This window comes from Ambystoma mexicanum, chromosome 5p (assembly GCF_040938575.1).
Source record: "Ambystoma mexicanum isolate Mex_15411 chromosome 5p, UKY_AmexF1_1, whole genome shotgun sequence".
Taxonomy (NCBI): Eukaryota; Metazoa; Chordata; class Amphibia; order Caudata; family Ambystomatidae; genus Ambystoma; species Ambystoma mexicanum.
Genome location: NC_090930.1, coordinates 857,820,694 through 857,838,696, shown reverse-complemented (window position 1 = coordinate 857,838,696; position 18,003 = coordinate 857,820,694). Strand labels below are relative to the sequence as shown.

At 48.2% G+C, this 18,003-nt stretch overlaps 1 protein-coding gene across 2 annotated transcripts in view; it reads right to left on the bottom strand.

Moving 5' to 3' along the window:
- Window positions 1-18,003, bottom strand: part of RALA (RAS like proto-oncogene A) — a 334,245-nt gene that overhangs the window by 234,745 nt on the left and 81,497 nt on the right. For both annotated transcript variants that reach the window (XM_069613286.1, XM_069613285.1), the window contains one exon: window positions 2,750-2,904. In XM_069613286.1, coding sequence (XP_069469387.1) covers window positions 2,750-2,863 — 114 coding nt within the window. In that variant the 5' untranslated portion in view covers window positions 2,864-2,904. The remainder of the gene's footprint in view (window positions 1-2,749; window positions 2,905-18,003) is intronic.

Sequence of the window (18,003 nt, the reverse complement as noted above, 5' to 3'; positions counted from 1 at the left end):
GTTGGGAGGAGCTTCAGAAGATAAGATAAGGGTGTTCCCGCCCTCTTCCGGGTATTAGTCACTACCAGGGAGTCAGGCTTAAGCTGCCCCTTTATGTAGAGTGGGTCTGATTGGGCTGCCCTGAACAGTTTTTCAATCCTGGGGTTTACTGCCCTGGTGAGATTGGGATTGAGAAGGGAAGGGTCTATTCTCCTTTGTATTGACTTGAGAATAGGGATGGCCTGGGCAACAGGTCTCTTCTCTCCCACTAGTTCCTCGGCAAAGTCCCTCTCCTCCAGTGCTCCCTGCGTATCTATGCGGAAGTGTTCAGCCGCTCTAGATAAAACCTCATTTAAGAGAGGTTAGTTGTCGACAGGAGAGTCGGTAACCGGAGGTTCATTGTCTACTGGGGAGTCTACTCTGTAGACTTTTGCGTCATCTTCGTCCTCCTCTTGGGCCTCGTCATCCCCATAGTAATCCATTCCAGTATGGACGTCCAATGTGGCCAATTCTGGATCCTCATCATACAGAGAGTATGGCTGAACGTGGTAAGGGTCAGAACACCTACTTTGCGTTGGTGCCTCAACTCGAGGTTTTTTACCAGGGGGTTGTGGGTCCTTAGACCCTGAGGAGGTTGCCCCGTCAGGGGTATAGGCGAGGAAGTGTTGTGGATTCTTGGCATAGAAGTCTGCTAGGGATGACATTCTAGACATGACTGTCTATATCCTCACTTGACCATTCTTTAGAGCTGGGGATTACCCTCTCCTGGGAGTGTTTCCCTTCCTGACTGGACCTATGCCCTTGTGCAGGGGTCTTGGCTATCTTTTCAGAAGGTTGTGACTTGTCCTTATGTGTCTGTGGTGCAGATGAAGGCTGAGAATGCCCTCCCCGTGAATGGAAGGACTGCTTCCCCGGTGTCTTCACCTTTTCGGAGCTCTTCGACGTCTGCCGTCGAGATTCGGGGGTGGTGTCCCTTTCCTTAGCGAGTGGAGGTCGGGGCACAGGAGCAGCCGTCCCGCGGTCTGCTGACGCCGACTCCTGGAGTGCAGCCTGGGGATGGAGGTCGTCTTCGTCTCCAGACGATCGAACCTCCGTTACTTTAGGGAGCGAGGCACTCTTGGCAACAGTGGATGGTTGCCTGGTGTCATGCGGCGATCTTGATCACGAATGCCCAGAGGACACCGATTCGGTGGACCGTTCTCTGCTTGCCTCTTTCCGAGAACTCAACGCGCGCGCCGAATCTCGGTTGGACCTCGAGTGCTTAGTGATGTGTCGTGGGAAGCGCCTGTGTCGCCGGGGGTGTTTCCCATAGCTGCCCTGCCAGACAACCTTCCGAGGTCGTGGACTTGCGCTTGGCTGTCTCTCAACGCCACGTCGCCCTCCGATAGGATGGCGTCACTGCCATCACTGAAAGTGCCCTCCGCTTCCATGGCCTCTCGTTGCCTGCCATGGTGGGCCCAACGTTTAATCGAACGGTCCTTTATAGTCTTCGGTTTAAACCGACTACATGCTCTGCAATTTGCCTAGGGGTGGTCCCTTGGCAAGCAGAGGTTACAGGTAGCGTGTCTGTCAACCCAAGGGTACTTGCGGTTGCACTTAGGGCATAATTGGAAAGGGGTACCCTCCATATGCACCCTGTGGCAGCGGGATTTATAAGAAAATGTGAAAAAAAAAAAAAAATATATATATATATATATATATATATATATATATATATATATATATATATAGAGTTGAGTATGTACCACTCCCTACTTGTAGGGGCCGAGGCCAGAGGCCTTCCTAGGCCCAAGTCCTTCGTGCAGCTCTCAACGGTTGTTTTCTTCTCCGGTCGGCGTCGAGTGTCGAACTTCGTTGACTCGACATTGGGATGTAGAAAACGGGGAAATATGTATTTTTGCAAAATTATGGCTAAGGCCAGGGAACTCCGCGGGATGCTTCCGACCAGTATGGCGGAAAAAAACAATCTGAGGGTCCTAGACGCGTGAGTGATCATGGGTACAGTGGACGTCACACTAGGGATAGTATTACTGGCACGCCCTGTGTCGACGCCCATTTTTGAGTTTCGAAAAACAAACTAATACTCCGCAGCTTCCACTAGATGTCGGCCTATGCACAGCATGTGATCTAAGCAGATTCCACAAGCCTCGGGAACATATTTACTGTGCTGGACAATCTTTGCCACAGTAACCATACTGTTTCTTGCAATGTATTTATAAGAAAAGGTCTGAGAAGAATTAAACATTCAAACAATCAGAAATCTGCAAATATAAATCACTGAAATCCTAGGGCAAAACATACATTTTTTTCACTTTGGTTAGAGTGACAAAGGATACTCAAATCAAGTATGCTGAATCACACACAAAAGATCTTGGGGTGGAATTTAATGACTGAAAACCTCATGTCAGACATAGGGCAAAAAGTGAAAAAAAAATCTATGGTACCGAAGTAATTAGCGGTTTCTCTGTGAAATAGAAGATATCTACGGTTCTGTGCCATTTCATCGCCGTATATTTCAACGCCTGGCACTTAAACGTGCACATTATAATGAAAATGTTCATCGAATTTCTTTTTTTCACCTCATATCCCCTTTTCCTCCAACTATTTTTACCTATTCACTACCCACCCAAACCGTATCTGCCCTTTACCACCCCCCCAAATAATTTGATGGACATTTTCGTTATAATGTGCATGTTTAAATGCCGAGCTTTTAAATATACGGCGATGAAAGGACATCATACGATATGTACAAGTGTTAAAGAGCTCTTACCTCATCATACATGAATTGTAGTGTTAAAGCCGATTTACCAACACCACCACTGCCAACCATGATCACCTTGTGCAGAGCCAAAGAATTCTGAGCTTTGGCCTTGTTTGATGCCATCTTGGAAACTGATATAGCACAACAAAAGGACACAAATGGATCTGAAAGGGGAGAAAAATAAAGAATTGCAACATTTTACTAGAAACAGAATCAACAGGGACATGTAACTAAAATGGTACAACGCTTTTAATAACTAGAGAACTTATTCCCTACTACTAGGAAAATCCCTATTGCATGGTGTCCGATACAGTTGTGATAGGGGCTCAATCTTACAGGACTGTTTCCACAAACTAGGGTAATTTGAGAAAATTCTGCCACAGCGAAAGTGTTTTAGAACAAAATTTGTAGTACTCAGACTATCCACCAGGATAAAAAGATTTCCATTGATTCACAAAATATTTTTACTGGGAATAGGACTTGGGGGAGTAAAAAAGCCAATACATAAGAAAGCACAGGATATTTATTTTAAAAACACTTGCCGTGGTACTTCTAAGTTGTAACTTAGGTAATGAAATGAAGTAAACAAGCACTCAAAATAAATTCTGGGAGAAAACAGATCATAGATATGGCAGGTACCAAAAGCAAGAAAATATCAAATGCAGGAAGCACAGCCTTAAAGGCATTAATTACCTGGCAGCAAACAAGTCTTTTTTTAATACTGGAACATACAGCGTGGGAACCTACAGGGCTTTCGTGCTAAACTAGAAACACAATTAATTGGAAGAACACACTCTCTCCGCTTTGTGATGCGAGGGGGAGCTGGAGCAGGCTGGAATGGTAAGATGGAAGGCTGTGCATCGGGCAAAAGGATAAGATCATGGTGTAAGATAAACTGTAACTTAAAACTTGAACCATCAAGTGTACCAAAAGCTAGGATTGCTGTTGGGAATATTCACTGAGATGAGTGACAGAATCTTCAGAAACATTTAGTGATCCAAGTTGAAAAGGTGAATTAAATGGGGCCAACCGGACAACAGAGTTGGCTTTATCCCATAGGATAGTATTAGTCAGTATTGACCAACAGGAAGAAAACAAACAATAAGTTACATGATTTTAACAAAATCGCACAAAGCGCTCAGCAGTGTGTATATGCAAACTAACTACCTGATTGATGCATTCAAGTAATCATTGGGTCACATTATGCAAAATGTGTACTACTTCCCAGTCAAGGCAAAGCTAACAAGAAGGTAAAGTGGAAGAGTTTACAAGTCTTACAATTACAATATTTAAAATTCCATTTGTCTGAACATGTATTGGGAGTTGGCAAAAGCAACAGCCATGTGTGGGCTTTTGTATAATGCACTATTAACTAAGGCTAATCACATGCGTTTGAGCTGGATTGCCAATATTATAATCTATTGCCCATAAATGACTTGCCCTGGCCTCAGAGAATGTTTTGACATTACAATTTAATAGCTATAAGAAAGCTATGAAGAGGTTAATAAGAAGCTAGTCTCATGAACAGGTACACATTGACTTAGCCACTAAAACCAATTCTGCAGGGTTTGTCGAGCATGTCCAGTAAAGAGTGGATATTCCAAGTTATTTTTTCAGTTCGTTGACAATAACATGGTCTGGGGTCACATTAAACTGAAAATGAACTTGGTGAAGACGTTAAGAGATTGTGGGTGTCCAGTTGAAGTTACTGAGACTTAAGACAAAGTGGTTCTCTTCATTAAAAAGCTTCCCGACAACTTCGTTGATGGCCTTCACAATGTCAGACTGCGTCTCAGCCACCGTTCCAGAAATCCAAAAGATCATTGTTACTGCACTCGCGGTTGTCAAAGTCATCCATCTTCAGTGCACACTTCTCTTCCCAGCTCAGACAAGCGCATGTCAATCTGTGACTCTAGAATGTCCACTGATTGGTTTGCTTCCAGACCCTGGATGTGGTCCTCCATGCTGCACCTTGTCGAGACCATCCAGTCTTTTCGTAATATCTGCCCTGAAGCCCCTTATTTCTCCTAGGAGCAGCGTCATGCCTTTGCTCACCGAGTTAGACTCCTACTGGGCTGGTGGTGCAGTGTTGAGCATGGTGTCCTGAACGCACCGAGGCAGCTGATCAAACTGGTACTTCTTTAAAGTGGCTGCCCAGCTCATGTGTGGTCCTGGGGAGTTTGGTCACCTGCACCACAGAGACTTTTTGGGGCTACTAAAATTTCAGTTGGGGGGGCGGGCTGTACCCAAGAGTGTACACGCCCAGTCGTGGGGTGGAGGTCCAGAGTCCTGCAACTCCCTGGAGGGGGTTGTGAGGTTTGCTTGTGGGAATGCGCAGAGCTCGGGCCCCGCCTGCCGCAGCTCTCTATTTTTTAGGCGGAGTGTCACTTCAAAGCCACTTGCTACTCGGCTCAGGTGCAAAATGGGAGGTTAGGACTGCTCCTCAAGGGCCCCCGACTAGGTGCCCAATCGCTGGATGGCCCAAAAGTCTTTGGCTGGCACTGGACTGCAGGCGGGGGGGGGGGGGTTGGGGCAGACCAGCTGTGGCCTGTACACTGAGTCGGCAGGCCGGCCCCCTCTTGTGTAGCTCGCCGGGTCAGCACGCCACAGTAACCTTGCAGGGACCAGATCCATGGTTCCAGCCTCCTGATGTACATGTGCTGCTGTCCCTGAGGGGGCACTGGGGGGAGGCGTACCTGCTGAGGATTAGTCCACCCCTCCTCTCTTTGGCAGGTGTTGCCGTCACGTCGCTCCGGCTCTCGGCATGGGGTGGAGGTTTCTCTGAGCTGTCTGCTTTTGGCTCTGCATTCGCGGAAGGGGGGCTGGGGAGGCATGGGGCTCAGTCGGCTGGCGATTCTGGTCTGGGATTGGGAGGACAAATTGCAGCACACACTGAGCATCCGCTCGCCTCGTCAGGCTCCCTGCTCCTTCAGCTGACTCTGCGGTGCACAGATAGAGAACTGCGCTGTCCTCGGTGGCGGTTTGGCGGGCAGGCTCACAGCACTCCATCAAGGCTCACTGACGGATCTTCTCTCTGTGGGTCTCCAGAGGTCAGACCCCGCTGTTTAGCGATTCAGGGGCAGAGACAGCACCTCGCACACCAGGGATCTATAGGGGGGAGGGAGGGGGGGGGAATTGGTTCTTGTGTGGAACGACACAGACTTCCATATCTGCGCCCCCTAATGGCCAATAAAACACTTATGATATGGCATTTATAACACGCCTATACACATTAATCCCACATTTTTTTTAAAATATGTGGGTTTATTGAATTTTTCCTCCGCAAGCCACATTACATTATAAAACAAAATACAAAGTCAGGGTTACATAACTTGGTCAGAACTTTGTACACATACACCTTTTCATACCTCTTGTCCGTATGATCGACCTCGTTCTGTAATAGTTGAACATGACTTTCCCTGCCCTGACCCCACCTCGCCTCCCCCCTGTAGGTCGAGCAAAACATTGTAGGGCTTGGTTCAGTGTGCATCCATGGTTGATCACAGTTTTATTGTTAAGGGAGTTTCCCCTTGGGTAGATTTCATTGTCTTGGCGCACTGTCCCTCAGATTGCCCCGATCACTACTCGGCTCTGTATTTGAGTCGGACCGGTTTTCTGTCTCTTGAGAGGTGCTTATTCATATAGTTGGACCATAAAGCCTCGCATTGTGCAGCTTTTCCATGTAGGGTCACTGTGATCATTTCCATTGTGCACATATTGGAAGCAACATTAATCCATTCATTTTTACTTGGGACTACCCTAGCTTTCCATTTTGTTACCAGTGTGGCACGAGCCGCTAACAGTTTGGAGGCTAGACCTCCAATTGTCTTCCTCCCTTTCAAGGCCAAATAGAGCAAGGTGGGGGTCGGCGTTTCTATGGTTACCATCTATGTCTTTGATCCAGCCCAGGACCTCAAAACCAACATTTTTTTATTCAGGGGCAACCCCACCACATATGCCAGTAATCTGCAATTTCTCCACATTCTCGCCAGCAAGTCGGATTTGCGGTTTGATACATTTTGGAAAGTCTAAGGGGGGGTCGTACTGCCATCTGTGCAGCAGTTTAATGGCATGTAATTTGCATTGGCATGATCTAGATGTCTGGAATACCACTGAACACAATCTTCCCCACATTTCGGGGCTTACCTGTTCCCCCAAATCCCTCTCCCATCTCTTTCTTAACGGTTCAGTGGTTGTGTCTCCTGCCTCGATCAATGCTTTATACATTACTGATATTAGGCCCTTCATCTCTGTCCTAGTGTCTAATATTGTTTCAAAGGGGGCAAGATCTCTCCTCAGTTTATCCTTCCATGCTGGTTTTGTTAGGACACCTTTTATCTGTATGCGATGGAAGGTAGACAGTGGGCCTATTCCCAGGGTTTCGGTCAGTTCAGGGAGCGAGACAAAAGTGTCCTTTTTCAACAGTTGCCCCACCCTTTCTAGGCCGGCCTCGTACCATGTTTGGAACCTTTCTACATTGGGGATGTGGTTGTTGATTTCAGGGGACCATACGTGACTTAAAGGGGATGGCCATGTGGTGATCTTGTGCATTTCTTTGCTCCTTCTCCATATTCCCCATATGGTGCACAGTATAGGATGGTCTTTGAGTCTATTGTGGAGTTTTTTCTGTGGGGCCCCATAGCCATTCCGATACCGTAGCTGGTGAGAGATAGCGATTGTCCATGTGGATCCATTGGGGGTCTTTTTGGTTACGTAGGTGAGGGATTAGGATGTGGAGTTGAGCCACCTCATAGTATTTCCTTAAGTTAGGGAGCCCTACCCCCACCCATGTCTTTGGGGAGTGTTAGAGTATCATATGAGATTCTTGCCTTCTTCCCTTGCCATAGGAATTTCACAATAGCTTTCTTGGCCTCGAGGAAGTCGCTTTTGGTTATCGCAATGGGCAGCATTTCGAAAGGGTACAAAAATAGGGGGAGGCAAACCATTTTAATGTCATTGAGTCGTCCCAACCAGGAGATTGTAAGTTTCCGCCCCCCCCTCCCCCATCTTTTCAGGTCGGCTCAGAACCGTTGGAGGGGGGGGGGGGGGGTGGGGAGTTAGATTCGTATAGATCGGCAAGGTCTTTGGTAATCTGTATTCCCAGGTATTTTAGTTTGTGATGTTCGATCTTGAGACCTAGTGGGGTGGACAGAGTTGTATTATCTTCTATCGAGCCCTGTAGGGGAAATAGAATAGACTTAGTTTTGTTCACTTTGAACACAGAGAGTTGGCCATATTCATCAAGTAATTGGAGGGCTCTGGGTATGGATGTCATAGAATTGGTCACATGTAGAATTAAGTCGTCGGCGTAGAGGGCCACCTTGTATTCTGCCTCTCCCAGGCGAATACCTTCTACCACAGGGTCAGCCCTCATCGTTTGTTCCAGGGGTTCTAGGGAGAGTGCGAAAAGGATTGCGGAAAGTGGACATCCCTGTCGGGTACCTCGCTCTAATTCGAACCATCTAGAGTACTCTCCGTTCACAAATATAGAAGCTTTGGGAGACCTATATACCGCCTGTATTCACTGTCTGAGCCTTGAGCCTATCCCCACTTTATTTAGGACTTCCCTCAGGGATCCCCACTCTACTCTGTCGAAGGCTTTCTCCGCGTCACTTGAGAGGAGGGCTGGTTCTCCGGGAATATTCTGGGATGCGTGAATAAGATGGAGTGTTTTGCGCATTGTGTCCGCTCCCTGACTCCCTAGTATGAATCCGACCTGGACGGTATGTATAAATTGGGGCAGCAGATTTTCTAATCTGGCGGCAAGGACTCTTGTGTAGATTTCCGCGTCTAGGTTGAGTAGAGAGATGGGGCGGTAAGAACTGCATTTTTTGGGGTCCCTTCCATCTTTGGGGATTACGGTCATCAATGCACAAGTAAAAGACTCTGGAGCTGTACCCGTCTCCAAGATTTCATTGAAAAGCTCAGCCAGGAATGGTGTTAGTTGGGCACTGAATGATTATAAAATCCTGCCGTGTCGTCGTCCTCTCCCGGAGATTTGCCCAGTGTTAGTCTTTTTATTGCGTCTAGGACTTCTTGTTCGGCTATGGGGATTCTAGTAGTTCCGACTCGAGGTCTGATATTCTGGCCATATTGATGGAGGATAGGTAGGTGTTCGTGTATGATTGGTATGCGTTCGTTTCCGAGATATATAGGTTCTCGTCGAAGGTAGCAAAGCACTCTGGGATAGTGGGAGTACCACCGATTGGGATCAGGGTTGTCCTCTATTATTTCCAGCACTTTTCGTTCGGCTCTCTGTTCTCGTAGTCTGGCGGCCAATAGTGGGTCAGCTTTGTCCCCCTTTTCATAAAATGCCTGTTTTAGGAGTCGAAACTTGCATACTATCTGGTCGTGCTCTAAAACCTTCAGTTCTTCCCCTTTCTTACTAGCTTCATTAATTTTGTCAGGGTCATTCTCTATATCTCTCCTAATAGCTCCCTCTAACCGGCAGATTTCAGTTCAGAGTTTATTTTCAATAATGTTTCGCTCCCTCTTCTTGCAAGACCCCTCCCGTATAAGGATTCCTCTCCATGTGGCTTTCCCCGCTTCCCAAACCACCTGCTTAGATACCTCACCGGTATCGTTCATTTTGAGGAATTCCTCAATCTCAGCCACCATTTCAGTCTTGAAGACCGCATCCTTCCAGAGGCTCTCTTTGCATCTTCATTTCCCTCCCATAACAGGCATATCCTCCCATCGGATGTCCACTATCACAGAATCGTGGTCTGACCACGAAATTGGGACCATCTCCTAGTGTGTTGTAGTGTTGGTGAGATCATTGGACAGGTATATATAATCGATTCGGGTAAAGGTGTTATGTGGGATGGAGTAGAAGGTGTAGCTTCTGTCACTCGGATGCATGACCCTCCACACATCTCTCATTGCATATGTATCCATCATTTCCGCTAATTCTGTACGCTTACCCCTAGTCTGGTCCCTCGCGTCAGGGTTACCAGGTTTCCGATCCATGGTTGTGTCTACACAATGATGTGCCCAGAGACCTCTAGCATTATTTTGTGGATCGTTTTGGTGAGGAATCTCGCTTGTCCTGAATAGATTGTGGCAATCGTGAGATTGACTTTTACAATATTTCCTGTTACTAGTAGGGCGCGCCCTTCTACATCGCACAAGGTTTTGGTCATCACAAATTCTATACCGTTTCCAATTAGGATTCCCACACCACCTTTGCGTAAGGGCCCAGATCCCCAGAACTCCGTCCCCACCCGCTTTTCAAGGATTCGCCGCTCCTCACCTTTAGCATATTTTGTTTCTTGTAATAAGAGGACATCTATTTTGGCCTGGCGGAATTCTCTAGCTACCAGAGATCTCTTGGTTGGCAAGTTAAGTCCTTTTACATTGAGTGTTGCCACCCTTAGGGGTCCCCTTCCCCTTGCATCAGCAGTCCTTGCCATTTAGTGTTTTTGTGGGGGGATAGCTTCCTCTCTGTGACCAGTTGTTTGAATGCCCATCAAATTTTACACTGTGTTGTGCATTTTGAACCATTGAAGGGGTTGCATCGACCTCATCCCTCAGTCTGCCCCTCCTCTCTAACCCCTCCCTGTTTGTTCCCAATTGGTGGCGTTCGATTGAGCCCGGTTGATAGTACTGGTCCTGCATCGAACCACCTGTGGGGGCCGTTACCTCACGCCCCTTAACCTAATGTGACATCTCAATCTAGATTGAGCCCCACCTGTGTCCCCCTTCAGTGTTCTTGTTGTGACCTTAATGCGGGGGGGGGGGGGGGGGGGGGGGGGTGTATATATATATATATATATATATATATATATATTCAGGTCACGTTCTATATAGTGGAATCGGTTCCATTTTACCAAGTTATGGATTATTCAGTTGTTACCTCTCTAGCACTTTCTTGAACCTTTCACCCGCTTTCTCCTGGGGCCTTGTATACGCCATCCTTGATCTTCCCTTTTCTGCTACTCTCGATTGCCATCTTCTTCCTGTGGCCCAATTAGCTCGGAGATGCATGCCTTGATTTCTTTCTTGGACCTCAGTTTTATCTTGGTTCCTTCGTATTCAAAAGAAAGAGAGAAGGGTTAGCCCCACCTGTACCTGATGTTCTTTTCCTTCAGCCGTTTTAGGAGGGGTCCGCACATCCATCTGAGGGCCAGCATCATGGAGGATAAGTCTTGGTATATTGTTATTTGAAAACATAGCGCAATTGCCTGGCTGCTTCTCGCTTTTTCGAGCACTCTGGCCTTATCTTGAAAGCAGTGGAATCGGGCTAGGACCGAACGTGGTCCACCTGGGGGGGGGGGGCCACCAGCCCTGTGGATCCGCTCGGTCTTGGGTTAGTCTATTGCATCGTCTGCGACCAGGAGCTTTATGATGTCATGAAGCATTTTTCTGAAGTCGCTTTCCATTTCACCTTCTCGTTCTGGAATCCAAAAAATAGGTTATTCCGTCTCTCGCGGTTTTCCAAGTCGTCCATCTTGAGCTTGAAGTCCTCCTCTCGTTGTTCCAATTCTGATATTCTCCGATCGAACTGTGCCTCCAGGGTGTCTATAGATGCTTGGTTGGTTTCCACACCGTCAAGTCTTTCCTCCATATTGTCTAATCGTTGTGGGATTCTGTCTATTTTGCCTCCTATGTTGGCCGCCATGCTCTTGATTTCTCCCAGCAGGGCAGCAATGTCCCCTTTCGTGTCTGCCACTTCGTTTTCAGTGGTGTCTGTGGATGCCATATTAAGGTTGTCAGGCCGAACAGGTTTGGGGGCATATGCGGTGCTAGTTTTTGCCTCAAGCTCATATAGCCTTGGGGGGTTGCGTTGGAAGTCTGTAGTTGTTCAAGCTTGTGCCAGTGAGATTGTACTGTTAATGATGGTTTTAGTTTGGCAGCACTGTGTCCCCCTACTCCGTGGTAAATTACCCACACAGTTTTGTCCTTATTCCGAGGCACCCTGATGTGGTTTCGTTGGGTATTCCACTTTGTGTGCAGATGTGGAACGCTAGGGGTGATTCTGCGACCTATTTGGTGAATGGTATGGTGTGCAGCTGACCCACACTGCTTCTACCCCTTTGGTTGGTCGTGTGGGGCGTTGGGTTGGCTCCTCTACCCCTTGTCCAGGGAGGGGTCAGTTCACAGAACCACACTGCTCCAGTTGCGTGGGCGATTGTTTATTTTGGGGGGTAATGGAGGGTAATAGCGCTTGTGGGTCCTTATTGTAGGCTCACCTTGAGTTCCGTTCAGGTGGTCGGGCCAGATGGATTTTGCACAATGCCTTCAATTCACCCGGCGTGCAGGGGTGTTCAGCGTACCAGTTTCCTAGTAGTAGGTGTGATTGGAGTCTGCAGGGGTTTCGAACTTCGGTGCCACCGGGGATCCACAGCTATCCTACCCTGTACGCAGTAGGATTGGGTGTTTACTTTATTCTGATGATGTGCCTCTGCGTGTGTTAAAGACCTTGGATTGGTCGTGCCTCGATTTGCCCCTCACTCTATCTTTGCCCAAATCAGTCTAGAGCAGTCGATGCAGGCAGGATATGGACTTAGGTGGTGTGTTTAATGTGGTTGCATCCAAGGCTCAGCAGGGGTGTTGAAGCGGGAGAGTCTGTTAAACTAGACTCTCTGCCTATTCGGATTGCAGGCTCCTCACACGCTTGTTACATGGAAGTGAGTGTGCCCTGGAGTGTGTAGGAGTGCCGGGGGCCTAGCGCGGGCCACCGTCTGAAATCTTCTTGAGGCGGGGAAGGGCTCCAGGCGCTCACACTACGTGGGTCCGCTATGCTTGGGGTGCCGCGTTCCGCAGTGAGCCGGCAAGCAGCTGGGACCGGGAATTCCCTTAATATGAGGGGCGGGTCGCATCTGGACTAGGGGGACCCACCTCTGAGGCTCGTGTATTTCTTGAAGGATTTCCCAGTTTCTCCACGGCTTGGCGCAGCACCAGCTCACTATTTATGGAGGGGTCCCCCGTCTCGGTCGATCCTCGTATGCTTGAGCAGTTTGTTTCGTTTGCCGGAGACTTTGAGGAGGTGTTTGCAGGGGGGTCCCTGGTCCGATTTTCGTTGGGATTTTCCCCACGGGGGTTTGGGAGAGGGTTACGGGATGTTCCCACAGCGCCCACGCGATTCCTGTTCACAGGGGTGGGGGGGACAAGTGGGGACTTTTTCCACTTTATGGGGTTGCGGTGATGGAGTTCACACCGAGAGCATGGTTACCTGTGCGCCCCCTCTCCAAAATAATATTTAACCAAATATGAAAATAGAATTAATCTTCCAATTAAGAAGTTACTTACCTTAGTGTCTAATGTATGCCTAGGCCCAGAGTCCCTTTTCCTGCATACTTCTGGGAAATTCCAACCATCAGGATGGGACTGGAGTATTTTTCTTGTAGCATAAAAAAAAGTTGGCTTTTTATTTTCATGCAAGGGTTGGCCCATGTGCAGGCTTAGCGCTACCTTCCTGTGCCTGCCCAAGCCTCACCAGTCAGTCCTTTTCAGATCGGCAAGCTTAGCAATCTAATAACTAGAGATACTTTTAAGAGGAGAAAGGACCGAGAACATATGGAGGAAATGGGACTCCACTAGGAGTATGTTAAACACGACAGTGAGTAACATTTTTTTACTCCGACGTCCCGTCCCCTTTTCTCCATACTTATGGGAGATTCCCCAAACACTCCAATGGGTATATTGGGCAGATGGACCCAATTCCATATTATTCTAAAAGTTTTTTTTTTTTCGAAACTGACCACTGTCGGTCAAGTCAAGGCAGTAGTTTTCAGATAGCCGACAGGGAAGCTCATATAACTGCTTTTGCAATGTATTCCAAGGAACGCATCTCTGAAAAGCAATGTAGGCCGCTTTGGCCCTTACTAGAGGTACATGAAGGCCCTTCGGTGGTGTGGGACCTTGAACAGAGTAGGTCTCTAAGATGCAGGAAACCATCCACCTGGAGATAGAGGCTATCAAAGGCCTCAGCACCTTTCTTAGAATAACTGAAGGTGACAAAGACTTGAAGACACTCTGAAATCCTTTGATCTGTTGAAAAAAAATGCAAGTGCCCTCCCAAAGTCTACGTTACGAAGGACACTTTCTGCATCAGAATATTGCATCAGTTAAGAACACTGGTAAGAACATTTCTTGATTGAAATTCCAACAACCTTCAGTAAAAATGATGAACGAGTCAAAAGGGGAACTAAATCCCTATGAAAGGTTGTGAATGGTTCCTCCGTGCAAAGAGCCTACAATCTGCAAGCCCTGCTTGCAGATGTGAAAGCCACAAGAAAAGTTACCATTCCAAGAAACAGACTTAATTGCAGTAGTTGCCATGGGCTCAAACGTTTAGGACATAATACACGAGGAACTACACAGATCCCACTTAGCATGAAGGGATTTAACCGATAAAGATGTCAAAGACCATTGAAAAGGCATTTCACTTCTGGATTTGTCAAAGAGAACGAATGAGTTTCTGAACTTAAATATGCTCCCAGAGGTAAGAGGTTGGTTCTGCATGAATTTATCTAAAACCCTGTAGCTGCTAGCACAGATATAAAGATGGAACTGAATCTAAAGAAGCTGACAAAGGATATACTTCCTTTCCTAGACTCCAGTGACAAAAACAAGACATATGCTTTTACATCGAGTTTGCAGAGAGTGCTTGCATTCTGCCTTAATAAAACAAAGATTCTCTTCCAAAAGACCACAGTGACCCAGAGACGAGATCTCAGCAATCACACCACCAAGTTCGGCAATCATGGGGAAGGATATGCCACATATGGCACAAAAAAAAAAATCTTTGAGACAGTTCAAGGTTTTTTTCTCCCTTTGTGGGGTCTAGGACTGTCTTGCTCTCTAGTCTGCACATGACCTTTCTCCCTAGCCAAGGCATCCATAACACCAGGTTAGTGCTACGGAATGGTAACCCCTGCTGCCCAGTAACCACCTTCAAACAATCAGGTTGCAAGCCATCTAATCTCCCTCAGGGACTTTCTAGCTCTCCCTGCTCTAACCAATGGTTTAGTGGTTTAATGAGATTTTGAGTAGTGCCTTGCACCTGCTCCGTTATTTACCCTAGGTCGATCATGCCCACTCATCTTTTCTTTCCTACTCCTACTGCCACTCCCTCCAACCTACGCCTCCCACCAGTTCCCGGTCCCTCAGATGTTTCACTCCTCCTTGCCTCCACCCTTTAATACAACCACTCAATTTCACTATTCTCACTCGACTACTCTCCTCCTCCCACTGCTACACACCCTTCTTCTACCCTATACCAGTCACTTCACATTCACTCCTTATACTAAATTCCTGTACTCATTCACCACACACACTCAAACTTGCAGAATCGCTTCCCTATAAACCAATACTTCACCTGCCTCCACAAGCCCGGTTGCTTTTTTTCACCTGCTGCCCTCAACATCTGACCTGACCCGGAAAACCCACACTCCCAGCTCCATCAAGTACTCCCTCCCTTGTTTGGGATTTGCCTCTTTTCCCTATCCAATCTGTACTGCTCTCCCTCCCCAGGATCTGCACTGGAAAGCTTTGAAAAGGGGGCCACTGTCTCTGCCACTGACGCTTTGTGACAAGCCCACAGAGTACGAAGTTGCATTGGGAGGGTTGGGGGGGGGGGGGGGGAACATTGTTCTTCGGGATGGTGTTAGTAAGTTTTTGAAAATGTCCCTGGTGGTTTAGTGGGTGTATACGGGTTTACAGGCAGTCATCGGCCAACTCCTAGCATAGGTTTTGTGGTTGCTTGTGGGCATGGCTGCAGCAGCAATCTCTAGAGTGTGTGGCTGCACACAGAACTCTGGGGTACTGTGGCTGCATATCTCCATTCCTCTCTGGCACACTAATTCTAGAGTGCTTCAGCTGGTGCTTTTAGAGGACCGTCTCCGTCGTTATTTGTTCTTGTGTTGGGATTGTCTGAAAGCAAAGTCAAACCCTGGTGAGCATTTGAACTTGGAGGTGAGGCTGGAGACCAGGCTCTGCAAAGTTATATACTGGCACGGAGTGGTGTGGTAAACAGGAATTAGTGTCTCAGTAACTGGGTTCTACACCAAATCCAGGGCCGGCTCTACATTCCATGCTGCACCTCCCCATGGAAAGGGGTGCTTAACCTCTGCTGACAATGCCAAAGACTGGACCTTGTCACAGATACAATATTAGCCAGTTGTTTGAAAGCAGGTTGTGAAGAAGTACGAGAGGCTAATGTGCGAAAACCAGACTCTGGAGGTCTACCAATGGGCTATGAACACCGGACTGCAGTTTGGTGTATTGCCAAGTTTCAATTAAATATTGCGATGGGTTAGCGGTAGAGGAGGGAAAGCTGAAGCGAACATTGTCACTGGAGATCTACACAGCATCTCTCAGTGGGTTTAAGGGCAAACCTTCTCTTGAGGCATCCTCTCCTCCCTCCTTCTCTGCCTTTCCCCTGTTCTCCGCTGACGAGGTTTCTAGACAAGTCCAATCTATGAAAGTCTTGTCAAAACAGGTACAGCCCTGTTCCTACAAAACCAAAGGACCACATTGACTCCCTGGCTGATTTCTGCAAGCACTCCTAGCCACTGGAGTCTTCCCATCTGCCCTGAAGCACTCCCTTGTGCACCCCCCTTCTTAAGAAACCCTCAGCCGGGCAGGAGGGGTCGGCAAACTATCACCCCATCTCCATCACTCCCTTCCTGGGTAAGCACCTGGAGAAACTGGCCATCTCCCAGCTTAATCTCCACACTGAATCTGTTGGTTGTCTCAATGACCATCAGTCTGGCTTCAGAGCTGCCAGAAGCACAGAAACTGCTCTCCTGGACATCCGTGAAGACCGCCTCTCCAACCTTGATGCGAACACCCCTTGCGTCCTCATCCTGCTTGATCGATCTTCTGCCTTTGATACTGTCAACCATGCCATCCTGCTCAACCATCTCCGTGATAACCTGGGTATCACTGGTCAGGCCGACTTCTTTCCTCTCCGACTGACACCCCCCCCCCCCCCAACCCCCCCAGGTTCAACTTGGGTCCTTCCTCTCTGCTATATTTTTCTCTACCTGTGGTGTCCCCCAGGGGTCTAACTTCTCTCCCTGGCTGTTCAACCAATACCTGGCCCTCCTGGCCCACTGCATAGCTGCTCTCTGCCCCCACCTTTCAGTGCTACGCAGATGGCACAGCTCATCTTCGGGCTACCCTCGGTCGCCTTCCCTCATCTCGGACTGCCTGCTATCCAGGAGTGTAATGACCTTTGCCATAATGCCAGTAAGACTGAGATTCTCCTCACCGGCACACCAGCTCCCTCCTTTCCTGTAGCTCTCTGGCCGGCCTCTCTTGGCCCCCTTCCTGCAAGGCACAAAATCTCGGGGTCATCTTTAATTCTACACTCTCCTTCTCTCCTCACATCTCTGACGTCTCTAAGTAAGAAGTCACACTACCAGCTGCACCTCCTCAGAGGTATTCTTCCTTTCCTCTCCTTCCCCCAGAAGCCCACTGTCTCCAGAGCTCTGGTTCTTTCCAGGTTGGACTATTGCAACAGCCATTTCTAAATATGCCTGCTTCTACTCTCCACCCTCTGCAACTTATCCAGAACAGGACTGCGAGACTTGTCCTTGGCTTCAAGCCTAGGGATTGTATCTCCCCAGGACTGAAATCTCTGCACTGGCTCCCAGTGGCTGCGAGGATTAAGTTCAAAACCCTCTGCATCGTCCACAAGGCCTTCTGAGGCCTGGGGCCTCAATACCTTCAAACTCTCTTCCTAAATACCTTCCTTTTCGAGCTCTTCGCTCATCTGCCTCTAATTCCCTCAGGGTCAGTCGCTTCTCCAAGCAACAAGTTTGTGGTAGATCTTTCTTCAGCTGGGGCCTCCCTCTGGAACAGTCGACCTGAAAACTTGGACAATCATCTTCAGTTCCGGAAACACCTCAAAACCGCTCTCTTTGCGTCTGCTTTTTCTCCTCCTCTCCCTTGCCGATTTCCTGGTTGACACTGAAACTGCACTGGTTGCCTGGCCACCCTCCGATCTCTGGCCCAGGTCCACTCCCCCCGCCAGTCGCACTCCTGCACTGCCTTCCTGGCAACCCCCGCACTTGGTGACTGTTTCTGTATCCCTACGGTCCCACTTCCAGCACTTGACACCGGACGTCTGCACTTACCCTTTTACTTGCCACCTGCTGGCCGTACTTTTAGTTTATTATTGACTTATCCCATGTACTGCACTGTCCTCTCCCGCTACCCCCCGCACTTCTCCTTCCCCTGCACTTCACTATCTGAATGACACCTGGCCTAGTAGTATCGTTGTCTGTCTTCCCTCTGTTCCCCCTCCCTTGCAT